This window comes from Echiichthys vipera (assembly GCF_963691815.1).
Source record: "Echiichthys vipera genome assembly, chromosome: 9".
Classification (NCBI taxonomy): Eukaryota; Metazoa; Chordata; class Actinopteri; order Perciformes; family Trachinidae; genus Echiichthys; species Echiichthys vipera.
The window spans coordinates 30,874,267-30,893,597 of record NC_139834.1 but is presented as its reverse complement, the minus strand read 5'-3'; the positions used below and the strand labels follow the sequence as shown (position 1 = coordinate 30,893,597).

Sequence of the window (19,331 nt, the reverse complement as noted above, 5' to 3'; positions counted from 1 at the left end):
CCCCTGTCACACTGTAAAACAGGTGAAGCAGTTCCTTGAAGCTCAGAATATCGAAACAAAGAAATGTCCAGAGTCCAGATCTAAACCCCATAGAGAATCTCTGGAAAATCCTTGGCGACAAAGTAATGTCTAAGAAACCAACTACATTTACTGAACTGTGGATGAGACTGAGTCAGAATGGACCAAGATCAAACCAGAGCAGTGTGAGAAACTAGTGGTGTCCTGTGGGCGCAGATGTGCTGAAGTCATTCAAAGCTGTGGCCTCTACACTTCCTATTCATTTTTGAATCCTATAGAAGGAAACATTGTTGAAATCTTCTCTTCTGACACAATGGTTACTGTTCTCTAATTTTGATCGCTGTTTTTTTCACAAAATAAAGGTTTTTGTTGAAGTGCCTTGGTTATTTAAAAAAAACAGCAGTATAGTCACAGCTGATATTCTATCAAACTCTGAACAATATTATTGCGAAGATATACAACACTTCCTGTTTTGACTACAAGATACAGCAAGTTGTTCCCTTTTAACTTGCACATTTTCTGGACTTTTACTATTCTTTTGATTAAAAAAATAGGAAAAAATAGGTTTTGCAAATTTTTTCTTAGAGCCTCAGAGGGGCATGAGAAACTATTGTTCTAAGTTTCTTATTAATCCGACTTATAACTGTTTTGACACTCAGCTTAGGAGGAGTTCGAAACTGTAGGTTTTTGCCTGTATGGCAATCCTGCTGGAAAAAAAAGCCAAGGCAGAAACGGGCGTGGCCTATATCTTGAGATTCACATACATTCAGGGAACGTGTGGATGCCAGAATTTTTAATGTGCGCAGTACAATGTGGGAGTTAGAGGCAAAAACGTGTTCAACTTGATTATAGCGACACCTGCTGGTTAACATGTATCATTTTTGGTGTCTGCCATACGTGCAGGGGTCTGAACCAAAGTTCAAAGATTCACCTCCATACCTTTAACGATGTAGGCTGCAGTATGAGTTTTACCTATGGATGGACCCCTTAATATAGAGAGTAGTGGCCTTGTGCTTTATGAATGAAAATATCATTACAATCTCAGTACATTGAACAGGCAAAGGCAATGAATAGCTTATGCATGTGTATTATAATGCATCGTGTGTCACCTTGTTGAGGTTGCGGCCGCCCACACTGTGTGCTAATTGCTGAATCTCAGCCTCCTGATCAGCCAGACGCTTCTGTTCATTGAGTTTCTCCGCCAAAGTCTCCAGCTCAGTGAGAGCCAGCTGCAGGGGCAGCCGGTCAGTGTGGGACTTTAGAGTGTTCTTCAACATGTCCTGATACAACACAACAATACAGAGTGTTAACCCACCTGGAGGGGACAGGGACAGGGAACATAGAAATGTAAAGAGGGTGCAAGGAATGTGGGTCAGTTCCTTTCACATTCAGGCATAGTGGGATACAAAAATGGTAATACCAATGACCATGAACAAAGAACATGTGATATAATAATCATCATCTTAAACAATTAATTGGTTAAAATTTTGAAAGTTTTGTATGTACGTCTGTATTATTAATTATGTATCAAATAAGAGCAATGGTATTTTGTAAAGAGTATTTTTGAAGAAAACGATGATGATAATGTTGTCTTGTATACATGGTATGATTGGTCACATGAAGGATCAATTAATCATCTAAAGCAGAAAAAGCTGCAGCGACTAGGTGGAAAGCTGTTGCCCCTCAGTGGCTAAACAACAGAAACTGGATTTTAATAGTGATCGTGGACAGCAGGCTACAACCGACAAACAACTAATGAAGCCTGTGGCTGGATAAGTGGTGGATGAGATGTTGTCCATCTCCACAGTGGACTCTGCGTCTTTCAGACAGATCCTTGAGAAAATACTGGACACAGGTGACAGAAGACTCCAAGGTAAAAAAATATTTACAAGCTATCTGGGCAAATAATACAGTCTGATAAAAGCTGAGCTGAAGAACCCTTTCAAATATATAGATTTTGTCTCTACAGCTGCCATCATCAGCTCTGCTTTATTCAGGTGATGCAGCAGTGTGTTGCATATCGCGTCATGTTATTAATTATTCAAGATAATTATAGCGCTACGAAAAGGCACATGTACCGTTAGTGCAGTGCTTTTCCATATTACTATGTTAGTTAGTAGCTTAAGTCAGTTAATTTTGCCTTCAAACCTCAAGTCAAATATCACAGCATGGAGACAGCTCTTTAGCTTGTTCATAGATAAGTACGGGTCGTGTTCAGGACAAACAGGACAGGATCAGGGTTTTTTTTTTTAAAGTAATGTAACAAATTACTTTTCTCATTAAGTAATAAGTTAAGTAATGATATTACTTTTAAAATGAGTAATGAGTGTGGACTTTTCCTGGTGCGCAAGCGCGAAAGTTGCATGCTGACTGTTACTGCTCCGGTCTTTTTTTTAAACTTTCTTAACTTTTATTCTCCTTTGTTCGTTTTGTTTCTTCACCCTAACTTCTGTGAAGTTCTGCCCTCTACAATGAGGTTACTTTCGCTAGTTTTCATGTTTCTTTTCGTGCTGTTTTTCCACCAGGTCATTCTTCCTTTGTTTACTCCGGAGAATCGCCCTAATGCCAGCCAGCATAGCAGCCAGACCAGCTGATATTCCACCCGAACTCTGGAGAAAAACACACCGATGGGATGCAACGTTGGGGCAATAGAGGAGGGTCTAGACGGAACGGGCTTATGGAGAGGAGAAGATTTAAGCCGTGTCTCCCCCCTGTTGTTATGGGAAATGTACGGTCTCACTACAACAAAATGGATGAACTGACGGCGCTAACGCTGAGCCCCCCGGAGTACCTTGAGTGCAGTCTGATGTGTTTCACGGAGACATGGCTGCACAGAGACATTACGGACCAGAACGTCTCCGTGGATGGCTCCCACACCATTCGGGCTGACCGGGAATGCACCGAGAGTGGTAAGAGGAAAGGAGGGGGGCTTGCTGTTCTAGTTGACAGCAGACAGTGTAATCCTGGTCATATCACTGTTAAAGAACAGCTCTGTAGCCGAAATATGGAACTGCTGGCCATTGGACTGCCTAGAGAAACCCTGCATGTCATCACTGTTGTTCTGAACATCACTCCCTCTGCAAACACGACATCTGCCTGCAGCATCATACACACCACCATCTCCAGACTCCAGACTCAACAATCCAGTGCCCTCATCATCATGCCGGGAGACTTTAACCATGTCAACTTGGATAGAGTTCTGCGGACCTTCCAGCAGTACGTGAGCTGTCCTACCAGAGAGGAGAGGACTCTGGACATGATGTATGCTAACATTAAGGATGCATACATCTCCTCTTCTCTTCCCCCTCTGGGCAGCACAGATCATAACCTGGTTCACCTCAAACCCTATGTGCCTCTGGTGAAGAGAAAGCCTACGACCACAAGGACTGTGAGCAGGTGGTCTGAGGAGGCTTATGAGACACTGCAGGGCTGCTTAGAAGTGACTGACTAGGATGCACTTTGTGAGCCGCACCGGGAGGACATCGATGGACTCACTGAGTGCATCACAGACATAAATTTTTGTGTGGACTGCAATGTCCCAGCTCGCACTGTAACCTGCTACGCCAACAACAAACCCTGGATCAACAAGGACATTAAGGCCATTCTGAAGGAAAAGAAGAAAGCATTCAGAGATGGCAACCGAGAAGAGGTGAGTAGAGCGCAAGGGGTTCTCACAATTAAAATAAGGGAGGCTAAAGACAATTATCGGAGAAAGCTGGAGAACAAACTCCAGCGAAACAACATGAGGGATGCTTGGAGTGGCATGAGAACCATCACTGGATTCCAGAAGACTGGCAGCACAGGGTTGGAGGGCCGTGTGGACCAGGCCAACGAACTGAACCTTTTTTTTTTCAATAGGTTTGATACTGCGGCCCATCCCCCACATGACTCTTCTGCTGCCGGCCCCTCAGCTAATGCCACTTTACCTCCCCCTCCTCCTCCTCCTTACAGACCCCTTGTCTGTCCCTCACCACCTCACTTCACACCTACCTATTCCAACCCTCCTCTGTGCTTAACATCATGTCCTCCACAACCTGACGACCTCAGCCCTCCCCCGACGGACACCTCTACAGTGTCCTTCACGCCTGACCCGGTAAGAAGACAGCTGACGAGACTTCACTCTGGCAAAGCGGTAGGCCCCGATGGTGTATTTCCCAGGGTGCCCCTGTGCCCCCCAGCTGTGTGGAGTACTGAGCTAAGCCTTCTGCCTGAGCACAGCCAGAGAGTCCCTGTGCTGTGATCTGGACAAGCCTGCAACAAATCGAAGAGAACATGTTTCTCCTGTATTAGGTTCTTTGCACTGGCTACCTGTAAAATCTAGAATAGAATTTAAAATCCTTCTCCCTACCTACAAAGCTCTTATTGGTCAGGCTCCGTCATATCTTAAAGAGCTCATAGTACCGTATTACCCGACTAGATCGCTGTGCTCTGAGAATGCAGGGCTACTCGTCGTTCCTAGAAACTCCAAAAGTAGAATGGGAAGCAGAGCCTTCAGCTACCAAGCTCCTCTCCTGTGGAACCAACTTCCAAGCGTTGTTTGGGAGAAAGACACTGTCCCCATATTTAAGAGTAAACTTGAAACTTTCCTCTTTGATAAAGCTTAAAGTCAGGGCTTATGAGCCCTTAATTATGCTGCTATTGACTTAGTCTGCCGGGGGATAATCCTGTTCCTGATCCTCTGAGCTTCTCTCCTCTCCATCTGTATCATTCATGTCTCATCAGTGCATGTTACTAATTTAACTTCTTCCCCGGAGTTGTTTGTGCTTTGTTGTCTCGCAGGTCTCTGCTGATCGTGGTGGTACCTGCTGCCGTGGTCCTGCATGACTCTTCCTGCTATTATTATGATTATGATTCATATAAATTATTATAACTGTTATCAATTATAATATTCACTGCCATAATAATACTATTAGTTGTATTTCTAGTAGTATTATATATTATTGCTACTATTCATATCATTATCGTATATTCACTGCCATAACTTTTGTTAGCCATATATTCATATTATTACTATAGATATTATTTCAGTTAATGTTAATTCTTTGGTTGCTTGCATCCCTGGATCTCTTTGTCTGTCTTTGTGTCTATCTGTCTGTCTTTCAATCTCTTTTCTTTTTTCCTTTTCTCCTGGTGCTAATAAAAATCCTTAACACTAGCTGCTGATGTTAGGTAGTGTTAGCTTGCTAATGCGGCCAAATTGCTCATTAGCTGACAGCTAAATACTGCCTTGAGTGAACAACTGATCTGGCTGGGTCACTGCTTGCAAATGACCTCCTCAGCTAATGTTACGAAGCAAGCAACACCAGATCTCATATTAACCAGACACTGCTCTACCTCCAACCTTACTGTAACTCCACTTCATGTCCCTGACCACTTCTCCCAATCTGACAACCTGTACTTTGTACAGGTACTTTGTACTTTGCTGTACCATTCGATCCCTCTTTTCTTCCTCTTTTGCCTCATCTGTTCTTTCAGCCCTCCCTTCAACTAACTCTTTCTCACTCATGCATCCATACTCTGCCACAGACACATACAGATTAACCTGGAGAGAGGATCTGTGTCAGAGCCTTGTCCACTTACTACTGGTCCCTCAGGGTTCAGTCCTGGGTCCCCTCCTCTTCTCTCTGTACACCAACTCTCTCAGATCTGTTTTTCCCTCACATGGGTTTCCCTACCACAGCTACGTAGATGACACCCAACTTACTCTCTTTTCCCCAGTCTGAAACACATGTAGCAGAATGGATCTCTGCTTGTCTGACTGACACTTCTCAATGGATGTCTGCACACCACCTGAAACTCAACCTAGACAAGACCAAGCTACTTTTTCTCCCTGAGAAACCGCTCTCCCACCCACGACCTTACTATTACGGTTGACAACTCTGTGGTAGCCCCCACCCAGACTGCAAGGTACCTGGTTGTGACACACAACTCTCCCTCACCGCCAACATTGTTGCAACAACCTGATCATGCATATACATGGTGCACAACATCAGGAGGATACGTCCTATTCTGACCCAGAAGGCAGCACAGGTTCTGGTCCAGACTCTTATCATCTCACGTCTTAACTACTGTAACTCCTTCCTGACTGCTGCAGCGCTGTGCTCCCTGTCATTTGAACAGATATGAGTAGATCTAGAGTAAATAATAATAATAATTTCATTTTACTGCTTTGCAATCAATGAAAGGGTGTCTAATTGAAGAAAGAAGTGATTGTAAAGCCTTCCATTGCTGTTTGTTTTGTATCCAGAGATATATTTTTGAAAGGGTGTTACGTCAGACTTAAAGACCGGATAGAGGGTAGGAGGGAATTTATACCTTTTCACAGTTGTATAAGCTATTATAAAAATCTACTGTTCAACATGCAATTCATAAGAACGATGAAAGAAGAATAGCGACATGCTGATGTGTGACGGTGACTCACCTGCAGCAGCAGAATGAACTGAGGAAAGCGTTGGATAGGTTTGACCATCAGACCATACAGAGTGATTCTGTCTGGACTGGACGCCTGCTTCTTCTAGAAGACACATGGAAAGTAGTTTTGTCAATGTTCTTGTTTGAAAATGTGAGATTAAAATAGATAGATAGATGGATAGATAAAATGTGCCCTACAGATGATACTACTCTCTCAGAATCAGAATCAGAATCAGAATCAGGTTTATTGCTAAGTATGTTGGACATACAGAGAATTTGACTCCGGCTCATGCTTTACTCACAGTTCCAAACATTTAACAGGACAAACCTAAACATAACAATAACATTAACAATAACAGAACAATAACAGAACAACACAGAACAATAATTTAAGATAAAAAATAGAGGTAATATTAAAAATAGGTTAACAAGTAAATATGAGAAATTTAAAATAGAAAGATAAAATAATTGTGCAAAGTAAAGTGACCAGGCTGTTATAAATATCTTTGTTATGTTATTTACAGTGATATACATAAGGTGCATTAGGTGCATTTGTCTTGTATGTCTGGCATGTGTGTGTGATGTGTCGGGTGGGGTCAATTGTTCAGCAGTGTGACGGCCTGGGGGTAGAAACTGTTTTTATGTCTGACTGTTTTTGTGTACAGAGTTCTGTAACGCCTGCCAGAGGGGAGAAGTTCAAAGAGGTGATGTGCAGGGTGTGAAGGGTCTGCAGAGATGTGAACTGCCCTTTTCCTGACTCTGGATGAGTGCAGGTCCTGGATAGTGGGCAGTTTGACACCAATGATTCTCTATGCAGTCCTGATTGTCCGTGTCAGTCTGTTCTTGTCCTGTTTGGTGGCCGATCCAAACCAAACAATGATGGAGGTGCAGAGAACAGACTGAACTATTGCCGTGTAGAACTGGATCAGCAGTTCTTGGGGCAGGTTGAACTTCCTCAGCTGACGAAGGAAGTACATCCTCTGCTGGGCCTTTTTGGTGATGGAGTCCACGTTGTGGCTCCACTTCAGATCCTGGGAGAGGATGGATCCCAGGAACCTGAAGGTTTCCACAGCAGACACGGTGTTGTTGAGGATGGTGATGGGGGGCAGTGTGGGGGGGCGGCTCCTGAAGTCCACTGTCATCTCCACAGTTTTGAGCGTGTTTAGCTCCAGATGGTTCTGACCGCACCAGAGGGCCAGCTGTCCCACCTCCCGTCTGTAAGCAGACTCGTCACCGTCCCGGATGAGACCGATGACGGTTGTGTCGTCTGCAAACTTCAGGAGTTTGACAGATGGGTCACTCGAGGTACAGTCATTTGTATAAAGGGAGAAGAGCAATGGAGAGAGCACACACCCCTGGGGAGCGCCTGTGCTGATGGTCCGGGTGCTGGATGTGATCCGCCCCAGCCTCACCTGCTGTCTCCTGTCAGTCAAAAAGTTAGTAATCCACTGACAGGTGGAGGCTGGGACGGTGAGCTGGGAGAGTTTGTAGTGGAGGATGTCCGGGATGATTGTGTTGAAAGCCGAGCTAAAGTCTACAAACAGGATCCTTGCATAAGCCCCCGGGGTGTCAAGGTGTTGCAGGATGTGGTGCAGTCCCATGTTGACTGCATCATCCGCTGACCTGTTTGCCCGATATGCAAACTGCAGGGGGTCCAGCAGGGGTCCTGTGATGTCCTTCAAGTGGCTCAACACCAGTCTCTCAAAGGACTTCATGACCACAGATGTCAGGGCCACAGGCCTGTAGTCATTTAGTCCTGTGATTGCTGGTTTCTTGGGGACCGGGATTATTGTGGAGCGTTTGAAGCAGGAGGGGACTTCACACAGCTCCAGGGATCTGTTGAAGATCTGGGTGAAGATGGGGGTCAGCTGGTCAGCACAGACCTTCAGACAGGAGGGTGACACACCGTCTGGGCCTGGAGCTTTCTTGGTCTTTAGTTTCTTGAAGAGCTGACACACATCCTCTTCACAGATCCTGAGTGACGGTGGGGGGGAAGGGAGGGGTGATGAGGGTTGTGTGATGGTGGAGTGGGTGATGGGTGTGAAAGTTGGCGTCTCAAACCTGCAGTAGAAGACATTCAGGTCGTCAGCCAGTTGACGGTTCACTGCAGTGTGGGGGGATGGTCTCCTGTAGTTGGTTATGTCCTGTAGACCTCTCCACACTGACGCAGGGTCGTTAGCTGAGAAACTGCTCTTCAGCTTCTCAGTGTAGCACCTTTTTGCCACCTTGATCTCCTTTGTCAGTGTGTTCCTGGCCGTGTTGTACAGGACTCTGTCCCCACTTCTGTAGGCCTCCTCCTTGGCCTGGCGAAGCGTCCTGAGTTTTGCAGTGAACCAGGGTTTATTGTTGTTGTATGTGCAGAAGGTTTTGGTCGGCACACACATGTCCTCACAAAAGCTGGTGTAGCTTGTCACAGTGTCAGTCAGCTCGTCCAGATCTGTAGCAGCAGCCTCAAAAACACTCCAATCAGTGCAGTCAAAGCAGGCCTGTAACTCCAGCTTTGACTCTGTGGTCCATCTCTTCACAGTCCTCACTACAGGCTTGGCAGATTTGAGTTTCTGCCTGTAGTTTGGAACAAGATGGACCATACAGTGATCAGAGAGCCCCAAAGCTGCACGGGGAACAGAGCGATAGGAGTCCTTTAAAATAGTGTAGCAATGGTCCAGAGTGTTTTTGTCCCTGGTGGGACACTTAACCTGTTGTCTGTATCTTGGTAGTTCACGGCTGAGGTTTGCTCTGTTAAAGTCCCCCAGCACAATGAGCAGGGAGTCTGGATGCTTCCTCTCCTCCTCCGTTATCTGGTCAGCCAGGTGTTGTAGGGCCTCAGTGACACAGGCCTGAGGTGGGATGTACACACCAACCAGAATGAACGAGGAGAACTCCCGCGGTGAATAAAACGGTCTACAGTTTATGAAAAATGTCTCCAAGTGGGGGCTGCATGATTTCTTCAACACTGTGACATCTGTACACCAACCTTCGTTAATATAGAAGCAGATTCCGCCTCCTCTGCTCTTCCCCGAGAGCTCCGTTACCCGGTCCGCTCGTAACAGCTGGAAGTCCGGTAGATGTAATCCTGAGTCTGGGGTGAGTTCACTGAGCCAAGTTTCAGTGAAACACAGGGCGGCAGATCTGCAGAAGTCCGAATTCCTTCTGTTGAGGAGCAGCAGTTCGTCTATCTTGTTGTTAAGGGAGCGGACGTTCGCCAGGTGAATCGACGGGAGCGCTGTTCGGAATCCCCGCTGTCGGAGCTTAACGAGCGCGCCGGCCCGTTTGCCCCGTCTGCGTCACCTGAACATCCCGTAGACAGCCGCTGCTCCTCCGACTAGAAGTTCCGAAAGGTATCCAGAATCGGTGAGAAATGTTGGAAAATTGTGTCCGGTAGACTGTCCATACTGTAAAAGTTCCTCCCGAGTGTACCGGATCACGGAAGGACAACTTAAAACGCAACAAAAAAACAAAAACAAACAAGGAACTGCGGAGCTAAGCGCCGAGGCAGCCGTCCGTGGCGCCATCATAGATCTTGCTTTGGCAGATTGTCAACACCTTCTGATCCTTCACCATCTAATATCATCATGTCGCCCACCCCTACACTGTGATATCCTTTTTTAGCCTTGCTTTCATCACTACTACACTGCCAGATTATGTAAACTATTATGTATATATATATATATATATATATATATATATATATATATATACACACACCTGTATATAAACCTGTGTGCAAAAATGTCAAATTCAGATCTTAATGAAGTTATGGCTACGGTGGGGTGGCAAGGGTCATTAATTTCATGGTTAAACGATCTGCGCTGACATACCAACAGTTTCGATCCCTGCTCAAGGAGATGGACACGCATACACAGATCTCCCTCTTTACTCAGCCGTGAGAGGGCTGAGCTGCGGTTTTGGAGCAATTTGTCAGCTGCTTTGATGCTATCAAGGGCTTTCTGGCTGAGAAAGGCCAAAATTATCCAAAACTGGAGAACGAGAAGTGGATTTTGAAATTTGTGTTTCTCGCAAACATTACGGGACACCTCAATGAGCTCAATCTCCGACTGCAAGGTGCAGGACAAACTGTTTTGAACATGTTTGAGACATGGACGGTAACCTGGCAATATTCTCAAAGGACATTGCTTCCATCCCTCTCCACTAATTCCGACACGTGAGAGAGCTGTCCCTTGAGCGCAACATCAGCTGCTGAAATAGCCACATACATGCGTTAGCTGGAAGTGGAGTTTGGATTTGGATGCAACTCTGATGTACTGGATGGATACAGGATACACAGTACATGGAGATGCAACCGAGCTGAAAAGCAACTAATAGTGACAAACTACAAGCCCCAGATAACAGAGCTTAGCCAGGCAAAGCAGGGCCAGGGATCACACTGACTGGTAGGCATCTGTGGATTTATTTTAGCCTCAGCCCACACATATTTTGAGTTAAACATATTGCTGTTTGCCCATGTATTTGAAATGTTATGGCTCTTTCATTCTGATGTAATCAAGATTTTTTTTTGATGCACCATAGTCTCTGCATTTCCACTCAATATGTTGCAATATGTTTTAAACAAGGTTCTGAAAGCAGTGTTTTAAAATTAGATCCAGGCCCCTTTTGCAAATGGGAACATATATTTGAAAAGTGATTTAATGTGTCCTGTGGATAGAATTAAATTCCAGGTATGTTGGAAATGTTTTTGTATTTTGTGTTTTACTTTAATATTATACTACTGTTGATACTGGCACACTTATGGGCAAGAAAATTTCAAATTGGCACTCGGTGTCACAAAGGTTGCCGACCCCTGGGTTAGATGTTTCAGTTCTGACAGACAGACAACTAACTCTGAAAAAGTCTAAAACCAAGTCCGGTGCAGATAGTGTATAACTCTGTCAACAACTCAAAGGAGTCAGACTGTAGTTGAAATTGTTTAAAAGACAAAGTATGAGAACCTTAAGAAAGTCCAGGAAAGTAGGTTTAAACATGCAGGCCTTCTTGATCAGTGCCATGGCGTTGGTGAAGTTGTTGATGTAGTCACTGTACACGTTCAGCACCATGGACTTTGAAAACTGTTGAGGAAGGAGTGAGACATCAGGACTCTGCTGTTGTTAATAATTTGTATTACAATATTCTATCCATCCACCAATCCATCCATCCATCCATCCAACAATCAACAGATATTCAAGTGTACTCAGTTCTGCTATTTTCAGTACACTGCTAAAATTGCTTGTTGAATTAAAAAAATTGAAATTACATTCTTATTTTGAACAAATAGAACAGGACATTGTTTTGTGCTTGTTAAATGTATTTTACATGTTAGAAAGAAAGACAGAAACAACACAAATGAAGTTACATTGGAACTATTATACTATTGGTCAGTGGTTTACCTCGTCAGCCACTTACTACTTGCATTATTAAATAGTGATATCTTAGAGAGACAGGAAAGGTAAATGCAGACACTGACTCAGGAGTCAGTTTCAACGGATTTAATGAACAAAAAGGGTGCACAGAGAACAAGGGGAAAACACGGAGAGGACTTGGAAAAACTGGTCACGGGAGATGAGCATAGTAGGGTGGTAAGGTGGGAGAGAGGCTGGCAGGTAAGCAAGCAGGCTGGCAGGCAGGTCGACAGGGAAACGTACAACTGGAGCAAAAACACAAGGAACAGTCACAAATAGGTCCACGGAGGAGTGAATGTGTGTTATATGTGTAATGATCCGGCTCCGAATAAGACTCAGTCTGTCCAGCTTAATATAAAGGGAGGCAGGTGATTAGTGCCAACGAGATCGACCTGGATCAGCCTGCCGGGAAAACCCGCTCACAACAGGGAAACACAGAGAGGGGAGTACATAAAGGAAAACACCAACAGAGGGGGACAAAACACAGGGACAAAAGGGCTGCCATGATGGAATCATGACACTTTCTGTAAGGATCTGCAGCCTTCCTTGTGTTTTTTCCCTTTGTTTTCCCCACTCCCCTTGTTCTGTTGTCTGTCTGTGTTCCTGTGAAGCTGGGCAGGACCCATCTGCTTCCACTCACCTGCCTGTTCAATCAACCACCTGCAAGCCCTCAGCACTGATTGCCATCTGCCATCAGCAGTCTGCTGCAGTAACCCAAGCCTAGTCCACACAAACACAATAAAAAATTCTCGTCCTCACAACCGGTGTGATAAAAGATTTCTCTGTCCACATGAAACCGCAAAATCCGCCTCTGCATTGTGGGTTCAGTTCTGTCTACAACCACAAGCTTCACACTTACTGTTTCCTTATAACCGTAACTCATTAAGTTATGTAACATGACATCAGTAGCACTCTCTCTCACACAAAATATTTTGAGCTTGCTAGCAATAATATAACATTAGCTAGATACAGTTACGTTATGTTCTACGCTATATGTGCCTCTTAACATTACATAACCTAACTTTCTAAGTTCCAGTTATAATTGAGATTGTATTGTTTACTGTTATAGGTCGTGCGGCTGAGCTTATAATAGGCCTACTTATAGTGGCGTGAACACTTGTCCCTGTCAACTTTTGCCTGGATTAGAGCTGATGGAAGGACAGGAGATGGACAGCTAGCTAGTTAGGGGGTCATCACTATGTTCCCCAGGTCCTATGTTTCCCGGTGGCATAAGCCTCTGCCTTCGCTGATTTAATTCTGCATTTTATCAGGGTTAGTGGTTACGGTTAGGGTCAGGGTTAGAGGGTGGGGTTAGGGTCTACATAGGCCTATTTGCTTTGGAATTTGCCACTATTTGTGGGAAAAATAACAGACCAGGGAACATAGAACCTTTTTGGGTAAAACAGGGACCATCAGACCCTTTTTAAAAAAAAAAAGGGTCTGGGGAACATAGGACCTGGGGAACATGGGTACGCTCCCCTAGTTAGCAAGCTAATTCCACCATGCTTTCATTCTGAATTGGTTACAGAAAATGAGCCGAACAAAGTTGTCTCCCGTCTGGCAATAGCAAAGTGCATTCTACATTGTGACAAGAGTGTGTGGATGAAGTAGTAAGTTCTTTAATTTTACAACAACTAATGTTAGCTAGTTTGCTAATTCCCCCATGCTTCGTGCTACATTGGTTAACCACAAAAAGAAACAAAGTCAATACAACTTTAATACTTAAACTTTTTCATAGACATTTTTATATTTCTGCCTGAGATTTTCATCTGGAATAAAGACTACAACTCCAATGATCCCATGCGCACTACTTCACAATGGTGTCATGTTTTGATTGAGAGACCCCATGCGGTGATTTGCCAACATGGGTCCCAGTGCTGGAGGGGGCCTGAGCCTGGAACTCTACAGCAGGACGCTATTGAAGGACTCAGCCTTGATACAAGGTACTCACACTCTACCAGGTGAGATACTGGGGTGCCCTGTGGGTTTATTTTTTTAATTACATCTCAGAGTGACTCAGAGACTACAAATTTATACGAGAAAGCGTGTGTGGATTTGAAAGACAAGATCAGTGATCTGCTGGACACCAACGACAGAGGGGAGAATGGCCAAAAATTAAGATGATATCAATCAAGGAAAGGTCTGAGTGACTAACCGAGGCAACAAACAGGTCTCCGATCATTTCGCTGTCATCCCACTGAGCCACACGAGATGCAAGCGCAATCTGGAACATTGAGTGGCACTGATGGATCTCCTGCAGGCGGTAAAATATTTGACGCACCTTCTTGGGGTTTAGGATACAGTTCTGTGGTTCCAGCAAAGGCTTCTGGTACTCCTGACAGACAAAGAAAGGTCAGTTTGGCTTACTCTAGCTCTGTGGTTATGTTTCTTTCAGCTTCCCCGAAGATAACACAGCATATCATATGAAGCATTTTATATTTTAGCAGGGTTGTACATTTACAGAAAGTGCATGCTGGAGATATTGTGTTCTTTGCACTTTGACATCCTTAATAATGACAAAGTGTAATTCCAGCGCAAAATCATCACACAATCTTTTTAAGGCACTTATATACATCAAATAAGCCATCAAGACAGTTTTTTTCATGTAACAACTATTAACTGAGAAACCCGGGTGAGTCGCTTACAGCCGGACGTGGCTAACAATGATTAGCTCAGGGCAGTACGGTGAAGGCATTCAAGCGTCTTTTTTAACCACTAATACTGCTGAAAATAACAGCAAACCTCTGCAGCAGAATGAGAAGAGTCCCTACACAGAAAACAAAGTACCAACAACGTAGCTTGTGAACCCAGAGTTTATTAGAAGAGTGTTTTAAAGACTTACCTACTGGCCCCTGTACCAGCTCCTCTCATAGTAAAGTCCATTCAAGTGGATTACCAAAGTCAATCCCAAAGGAAGGAGCCCATTGGAGCTTTGTTTTCTGTGTAGGGACTCTTCTCATGCTGCTGCAGAGGTTTGCTGTTATTTTGAACAGTATTAGTGGTTAAAAAAGACGTTTGAATGCCTTCACCGTACTGACCTGACCTGATTAGTGTTAATAGCCACGTCCGGCTGTTAGGGACTGTCCCGGATGTCTCCGTTGATAGTTGTTACACGAAAAAAAACTGTCTCGACAAAAAGACCATAGGATGATTTTAAGCAGGAATTACACTTTTTCCTTCACTTTTAAGGAAAATATCACCATAAATAACAAAGAGAGGACAGAGAATAGCTACATCATCGCTGATGCTCTAGTGTTGCTATGGTTACAGTTTTAGATCTTTTCCACGCAAAAGATAAAGAACTGAAACTTTCGAACAGTTAGCACATACCAGAAGCTGCCAGTCTCCCATTCTTACTTTCTCCCCCAGAAGTCTTTCCACACTGACATGCAGTTACCTGAGGAGAGGTGTGACTCACCTGAAGGATTCTTTTGAGAGAGTCCAGGTAGCTGCTCTCACTTTGCACAATGGAGCTGAGTATGAGACGTCTGACAACCTGAGGGGGGAAGTGAGAAACTCTAACATTCACATCAATGTGGAAAAAGCTGATATTAAAATTGTGCCAATGTCTCAAATAATTCCTCCTGTGGTTAGCAACAACAAATAACTGGTGGTCGCAAATAAAGGCCTAGTAGAATTACCTGTATTGAAATGTGTCACATGGTAAATGAAATATGTACATTTCCACAGCCATGTCATACTCACCCCTGCTGCTTTCACTTTCTCTTTTAAAACTTATTTAACTGTTTTCACTCACTTCTTCATTCTAGTGGCTTCCACTATCATCACCTAAATTCAACACCTCCTGCAGATGTTTCACAAAAGAAAAATCCAGAAAAGGGGAGGATGATGCAGCCGCATTGGAACGCTATTAATTTAAAATATCTGCAAAAAGTATTTAGTTAGACTAACAGAAGCTTAACAACGATTACGAAAACAGCAAAGTAAAAGTGAATGAAAATAGTATTAGTTTAACAAAGAGAAAGTTCAAGCAGCATGAGAGTGTGACATTTAAGCGAAATTCCAGTGTACAATCATCCTAGGGTCTTTTTCGGCAAATCCACTCATCAAATAAGCCATCGAGACAATTTTTTTTGTGCAATATTAACGGAGAAATTTGGCAGTCGCTAACAGCTGGACATGGCTAACACTGATTAGCTCGGGCAGCATGGTGAAGGCAAAAAAAGACGTTTGAATGCCTTCACAGTACTGCCCCGAGCTAATCACTGTTAGCCACGTCCGGCTGTTAGCGGCTGTCCCGAATTTCTCCGTTAATAGCCTTGTCTTTAATCAAGACAACAGGTAAACATGGAGGAAGTGTTGAATGATCTGATTTAATCTTCCCTTTGATGACGATTGATAGAACAACAAGAAGATTTCTCAAGATTTCCGCTAATTTTGATACACAGACATTTGCATCTGGCCAATGCAAAAGCATAGCCTTGTCATACACACCTGCTGACTGCTGAGCCCCTCTGGCATGGGGCAGAGTTGTGGTGGAGGGTGCTTTAACTCACACACAGAAACATCCATGTAGCCTGTATCATCCTTCCCCTCCCCTGCAAAACCACACAACCACTTCATGCACACAGAAAGAAAAACACATGCATCTCTTCTGGTAGCGTTGCTACAGATATTATACAATATTATGATATATATACAATCAAATCACTCCAAATTTACATTATTCATTGTCAGCAAAAACTTTTTTGTCCAGTTTTTGTGTGTTTCAGCTGATCCTGAGGTCTGTTTTTATGCCTGTAAATCCCTTTACTATGGTTATATCTGCCTATTGTTATTATTATTCATTCACCTTGTCAGGATTCTAATTGTCTGCACATTCTGATGAGTATATGCACAAATAAAAAATGGATGCATTCTTCATTCTTGGTCCTAAAAGGAAGTACTGTATAGATGAGTTGAATTTGCTAATCCCATTCTGAGTTTCTGCACCTGTGGAATCTTTTCTCTGCAGGAATGACACTTTGCGAATCATGGCTAACTTTGTCTTTTCTAAACCGTCCTTGGTACCATTCCTCGCTGCTTTCATCAACTGCTGCACCTGGAACACACAATAGAAGCAATTTGTATATCCAAGGTTATTACAGATGATCTAATCTGATACAACATGCAACAAATGCAATTTGTTCAAAACAAAACTTTTAAAAAATACAATCATCCGTCATTTATATGACATTACTCTGTTGGTTAACAGAACAAAACCTTCCTCCCTCAAAGATTCGGGAGCAAATTCACACAATTATTATGCAGCTTTTACAGCCACTAAACCTGCAGAAATAAGACAAAAATAAACTGTATAATTCAAAAAGCACCTGCAAAGGGGGAAATGCATCCCTAGCTGCACTGCCAGCAAATAGCGGCTAGGCGTTCCTGTGCTATTTGCGTGTATTTAAATTAGGTCATACATTTGATTCAGTCCAATTCACAAAGATCAGCACTAACTGCCACACACAGTTACAGTGGCATTATTAACATCTTCAGTGAGTTGATGAAGCCCATTTACAAGGAAATGTCCTCCGCTTCCAATCAGTCTGAAGGTGTGCCCATATTTAACGGGTCGGCTCTCATACGAGTAAAAGGCTTCACTACAAGATTACATTTTGCCACATGGATAGCTTAAGACACGGCAGATAGCGTTTGCAAGTGATGCGCAATTCGAGGTGCTGTCAGCAGCCACAATCAATTCTTTGTGAATTTGCCCCTCAGTTGTATCCGTACAAAGAGGAGAAGAGAAACTTTAGGAGTGTTGCTAATGTGTTTTCTACCTTAGTGTCACAGCTCTGTCTGATGTGGGCAACCTGAGGCGTACTGAGACGCACCGCCAACTCCCTCCTGGTCACGGCACAACGCTCCTTAAGCCTGTGCACATCTGCAGGCAGCTAGTAGTCCAATACCAGACAGCAAAGCAGAAAAACAGTGTTCAAAACAGTAAAAAATTGTTTCTGGAAACTAAAGCAGCATCATATACTGTGGCCAGCAGCTCAGTCAAATATCCCAATATTTGCTAAACGTTCATGGAGTTGGGCAGTCAAGCACTGAAAAAACGTTTTAACTTTTGTAATAATGAATAATTAATTTGGGTCCGAGCCCTGACCAGCAATCGTCAAAGGCCATATTGAAATGGTAAGGTTTATTATAATTTTTGCAAGTTTGTTACACCGAAAATGTTTTAACCTTCGCACACGTGAGATGTGATGAAAATGGCGATGTTTTATGGGACTTGTACAAGGATGTGGCAAAAAGTTCAATAGCGCCCCCTATGTAAATCAGAAATAAGTCACAGAGTGTGGTCTATACGTAGTCTGTAAAGTGTCCTGAGATAACTTTTGTTATAAATAAAATTGAATTGAATTGAATTATAAAATTTCAACAAAGTAGCCCTTGTGGTACATTTCACCTAGATGTATAAATGTGATAGGTACATATAACATCCCAAGACTGAAAAAAAACTATCTTGGTACCATTATCTAAACCTAACATAAAGTACAGGTGCTGTAACAAACTTTAACAAACTCCTCCAATCAACTTCTACTTTGGTCAGTACACTCTAAAGGCCTTCACAATGTAAAGTTGTTGTTGTCACTCGAACATACAGCATCCAACCTGCTATAAATTTCTCATGCTTGACAAGATTCCATTACCTTGCATGGCAGCCAGATTATCACGATATCACAAGATCATGTGAAAATCCATCTTGCCGAACTTCACATAATGCATTTGTTTCTGAACCACCATGTTTCAGAATAATCATTATCCTGTGAGGATCTACAGTACAACCAGGTGGTTTAGGTGTGTGTGACAACACAAAGAGGCGACTGTTTGTTCAAGACAACAATGGTGGCTCCTTAAGAGGTTAGCATAATGCTACAATAGCATCAGTTAGACCAGAACTGGAGCGTATGTTTTGGAAGTGCCTGTCTCAGATGGTCCTGTGTAAAAAACATCTGGAGCGTCAGGTTGCAGAGTCTCGGCCTGAGGACATCTACATCTCAATTAGCTCATAGTTATTGCTCCACCTACTGGCAACAGTAAGTTACTGTCGCTATGCCATACATACAAAGCTTTTGAATTTTCATGGAACACTGTTGCTGTGGTGACACATGCTTCACTGTTTGTTTTGGCCCATACGGCAAAAGCTCACCTCTTCAACTCAAGTCGGTTTATACGGCCCATTGCTTGGCAACGTCACTCTGTAAAAATAGCCGCCTCTGACCATTCTGCCACGTTGATCCTTTCTCATCTCATCTCATCTTCAACCGCTATCTAATTGAATTTTCTGTAACTAATTAATGGCCTCAACTAATCTCTATGAGATTAACTGTCTGTCCTTAGAGATGAGATAATTAGTACGTACGTACGTACGTACGTACGTACGTACGTACAGACAGACAGACAGACAGACAGACAGACAGACAGACAGACAGACAGACAGAGACACACACACACACACACACACACACACACACACACACACACACACACACACAC

At 43.5% G+C, this 19,331-nt stretch overlaps 1 protein-coding gene across 2 annotated transcripts in view; it reads right to left on the bottom strand.

Moving 5' to 3' along the window:
* LOC310951368 (rho guanine nucleotide exchange factor 10-like protein) overlaps positions 1–19,331 on the bottom strand; it is a 121,977-nt gene that overhangs the window by 73,912 nt on the left and 28,734 nt on the right. For both annotated transcript variants that reach the window (XM_083919563.1, XM_083919564.1), the window contains 8 exons: positions 17,609–17,722; positions 16,776–16,884; positions 16,278–16,381; positions 15,241–15,318; positions 13,978–14,157; positions 11,376–11,492; positions 6,440–6,532; positions 1,128–1,298 (listed from right to left, as the gene is read on the bottom strand). In XM_083919563.1, the coding sequence (XP_083775689.1) occupies positions 1,128–1,298; positions 6,440–6,532; positions 11,376–11,492; positions 13,978–14,157; positions 15,241–15,318; positions 16,278–16,381; positions 16,776–16,884; positions 17,609–17,722 (966 nt within the window). The remainder of the gene's footprint in view (positions 1–1,127; positions 1,299–6,439; positions 6,533–11,375; positions 11,493–13,977; positions 14,158–15,240; positions 15,319–16,277; positions 16,382–16,775; positions 16,885–17,608; positions 17,723–19,331) is intronic.